Source organism: Onthophagus taurus, chromosome 8, assembly GCF_036711975.1.
Source record: "Onthophagus taurus isolate NC chromosome 8, IU_Otau_3.0, whole genome shotgun sequence".
Lineage (NCBI taxonomy): Eukaryota > Metazoa > Arthropoda > Insecta > Coleoptera > Scarabaeidae > Onthophagus > Onthophagus taurus.
The window spans coordinates 16,428,796-16,432,987 of NC_091973.1; the positions used below are offsets into that span (position 1 = coordinate 16,428,796).

Below are 4,192 nucleotides of genomic sequence, written 5' to 3' on the forward strand. Positions count from 1 at the left end.
AAAATGTAAAACAGACTTTTTGTTTCAAATACGGTTTTCGCTAAATGTAGTGTAATAAAGTAGTTGTCTAATACATAAGAAATCATCGGAAGGCAGTACACCAATTTTGCGCTTCCTTACTGTTTCGCTGTAATAAACCTATTTTCGGTTGTATTTTCGTCCGGACTCTTATTAATAGTATGGTTAACACAAAATTTGCAATCAAACTGTTTTATCGTTTTTCGCGCAACATAACCGGCTACATATGCAAATACAGATGTTTGTAACGGATGATCATCGTCAATAATATTGTGGGGTATATAACATAAAAGTTCTTCTTCAAACAAGTTTTCTTGCTCTTTTAAATCGTTTAAAAAAGCTGTTGGCTTTAATAAATTGAGGTTTTCGTCTCTCTCGCAGTTTGCTCCCCTTAGATGATGGGACAATATTTTCCTCACCAATAAGGATTTAAAAGAATCCACAAATCCCTGGCAAGTTGGATTTAGGTTTCGCTCGTTATATTCTTTTTTTCCATGGCATGCGAAATCATTAAAAATCCCTTCAACGTAACTATCCAATTCTTAAGGGAGGGCAGTACTGTTTTTTCTTTCTTAAAGGGTCTTCAAAATACATGTTTCTTAGTTGCTTAATGGCAACTAAAAAAATTGAAGTAGATATCACATAATATTATAAATTACATTTTGATTGGAATACCTCTTCAGAAGTTGCGGTGCTCGTTGGATTTGGTAGCAACTAACTTCAGCAGTTTACCTTCTTTATTATATCTTAGAGAGCCATTAACAGAATCAAACAGGTCATCCAAAAATTTCAATATTTGTGCCGTTTCGATGGCGCCCTTAGGCATTTTCAAGGAGCCATCCCTGCTTACTTCGTCTGCAAAGAATTTTAGAAAACAAGTGAAGTAGAATAAGTAGTATTTTATATTTGTAAGATTTGCTTACTGTTTCTTGCCATCATCGAAATGGTTGCCGCCATTGTGCGGCTAAATATTGGCGCACAATTCGAAACTTTAATTTTTCGAAGTTTCTCTTTCATTACGTGCTCTTCTGTAATTTTTCTTGTGGCGCGTAAATCGCCACTGGAGACATCTATATAATACGCATTTTGGATATGCTTCCAGTTACCTCTTAATTTAACACTTTCATCCTTACATCATATAACGTTTTTTTTGAGTAATTGATTTCTGATACCTTTTAATAAGTAGGGAGGGTCGTATAGGGCAATAATCCTTCGATTGTTCCCAGAAAAAGTGTTCTCATTTTCATTGTAGTTTGGAGACAATTTTATCAAGCTATTTAATGCAGACTGATTAGTTGTTGCTTGATCACAAACAGTGCCAATTATCTCTAAACCACAGCTATCCAAACGACAAATAATTTCTTTAATTAGTTGAGCTAGCGTATGGCTTTTTACTCCGCCACATGCAAAGAGATAGCCATTGGCTGTTTGAATTTTTTAATGATATCCTGTATCATAAAAACAAGGGCACTATCTGCTGTTTGCGTACTACGTTGCTTCTTTTAAGAAATAAAAAAAAATGCTCCAAATCGAAAAGGCTCCAAATCAAGAATTAAATGATCCAAAATAACAGGCCTCAGATCGTCGAGGCCTTAGTATCAGACAAAAATGTTGAATTTCTTGAGGAATATTAGCAAATCCGGAAAGTCCGCCAAACAGGCATTAAAACTTCTAATACCATTAACTATAGCACGCTATGATTAATCCCCAAAATCAGGAAAAAATAATTTGGTACGACCCCAACACTTAAATTCCAAAATGTCGTCTCCAAACTAAAATTTACAAAACGTCTGAACCCCTCAAAATCTGATACGTAAAAGAGAAAGAATCTACTCTAAAGCCACATAAATCCCCAGATCTAATACAAAAAAAAACTGGTTATTCACAATAACGTCAATCGTAAAAATTAAAATTTCGCCAACCCCGAACTTGAATAGTTCCACTATTAAAAATTTAATCAAAAGAATTCAATAAAGAAACATAGTAGTAGTATAGATTCGCCGATTCAAGAACCTCCTCCTCGAACCTGCGTTCTAGGAGGAGGTTCTTGAATCGGCAAATTTTTTGGGGGTCAGAGGAGGTTCGATGAGGAGAGGAGGTTCTTGAATCGGCGATTCTTTTGAGGGTCGGAGGAGATTCGATGAAGAGAGGAGGAGGTCAATTAACTTGAGAAGGTCATGTTATTTTGACGAAATTATTAAAAATTTATCTTTATTAAAAATGTATCTTTATTTAGGTTATGTTATTAAAAATTTATCTTTATATGTAACCTGTTTACCTAGATGAAAACAATTACTATGTTTATCCTTCGACGCTTGTCAATGAACTGTTAATGTTTTCGATATATCTCTTAATTTATTATTATACACAAAGGTATACGGTTTTGAGATATGTAGGTATACAAATAAGTGAGTCATAACTTACCTGCGAGATATTTTTTATTTTATTATGTAAAGGTGTACGGGCATTTAAGAATATGCGAGGAGGTTCTTGAATCGACAAATTTTTTGGGAGGACAGGTTTGAGGAGGAGGTCAACTAACTTGTTAGTAGATGAGTCATGATCCACCTGCGAGATATTTTTTAAGAGCTTCTTAATAAATTTGTCATGCGTTTTGTCTGACGTCTCACGATATAATGACGTGTTAGAACATGTATAATAGATATATTCGGTAATGATGTGAAATATTACTCCCCCCACCAGCAACCTTATGTATTGCTATAAATACAAACGTTGGTCGAAGTTGTACCGCAGAGTGTTGTGCTTCAGAGTAAGGTTTTTGTGTATTTAGTACATATTAAAAATATCGTGTAGATTTTTGGTGCATTTAGTACAGAGGATTTTTAACGTAACGAGTAAGTAATTCAAATGTAATACAAGTAGATAATGTACTAATGTAAACAATAATATTGATGTTTAGTGGCAACCAGACCGAACCCCAAATGTCCAACTAAGAGAGCTGCTGTAAATTCATTTGAAAAGGGTGAAAATAAAAAACCTGCCCGAAACATCAAAATGGAGGGTAATTGTAATGAGACAACTGCAACAAATGTGTCGCTAGGAAGTGATAATCAAAGAAAAAAGGATGTGGTATTCGATGGAATTAATTTGTTGGCTTCCGACTTAGCGGAGTACGTATTTCCTAGCAATCAACAACATTATGTAGAAAATTGTGGAAAGTTACCTTTCACAAGTAACGTAGTATTAAATGAAGCAGTGAAAAATAATCTCCAAAAAGGTAATCAAGCGCCATTATTCTCCGAGAGTACATATTATTTAAATAAAAGTCGAACGAAATGGATATCGGTTGGCATGTCTGCCAATCTACATTTTGATCCGGTTATAAGATTAATGGGAAAAGGACAATGCATAACTTTTACCGAAGACGAATGGAAAAATGTGATTAATAGCAGACAATTGATTATGAATAGTTTTGTTGGTGATTTATCGACACCACCACATTTCGTTGTAAGCGGCGTGACCTGCAGCAGCCAATGGATAGAAAATGTACGAAAAGTGTTGAAAATGGAAAGGGGGTCAGAAATATTTTACCTGGCTTACGACTCGTTACACGAATTGTGGAAACTTAGCGATTTAGTTTCGAGTAGGGTAGAAGTATTAAAGTGTATGGAATATAAAAATTATTACGATAGCGTGATCGATGTGGTATCAACAATGCAAGGTGATATAAAATCGAATATATTGGTTGCTTCAAACGGTGCACCAAGTGAACATTTGTGCGTAACTAAAGAACTGCTCGTATACGGTATGGATAAGATATTACTGGATTTAGATTTGCACGCATTAATGAAGATGTGAAGTGAATAAAATGGAAAAAAAAGTGACGTTTTGCGAATCGAAAAATAGAGTGTACCGAATGCACACTTGGACGTTTGCTTACAGACAATCAAGGATAAGTGACTGGGAAGAAAAGATGTTGGACGGAATTAGATTTAAGACTAGGATAAGAAACGTAAATAAGTTATTAGAAAAATATTTAGATGTAGATTATAGATTAAATATATATCAAGAACGTTTTAGCATTGTAGAGTAATCGAAATGTTTTTAACTGAGTAACAATTAATTTTTAGGATATTAGTAGATTTAAGTGTAGCTGAATAATAATAATAATAATATTAATAGATTTAAGTATAAATTAAGACCAAAACTGTTT

General features: G+C 34.1%; 1 protein-coding gene across 1 annotated transcript; it reads left to right on the plus strand.

Moving 5' to 3' along the window:
- Window positions 1-2,768: 2,768 nt before the first annotated feature.
- Window positions 2,769-3,924, plus strand: LOC139431117 (uncharacterized). Its single transcript, XM_071198718.1, has 2 exons — window positions 2,769-2,873; window positions 2,939-3,924. Coding segments are annotated over exons 1-2 (900 nt in total). The 5' UTR covers window positions 2,769-2,872; the 3' UTR covers window positions 3,838-3,924.
- The last annotated feature ends 268 nt before the right edge of the window (window positions 3,925-4,192 follow it).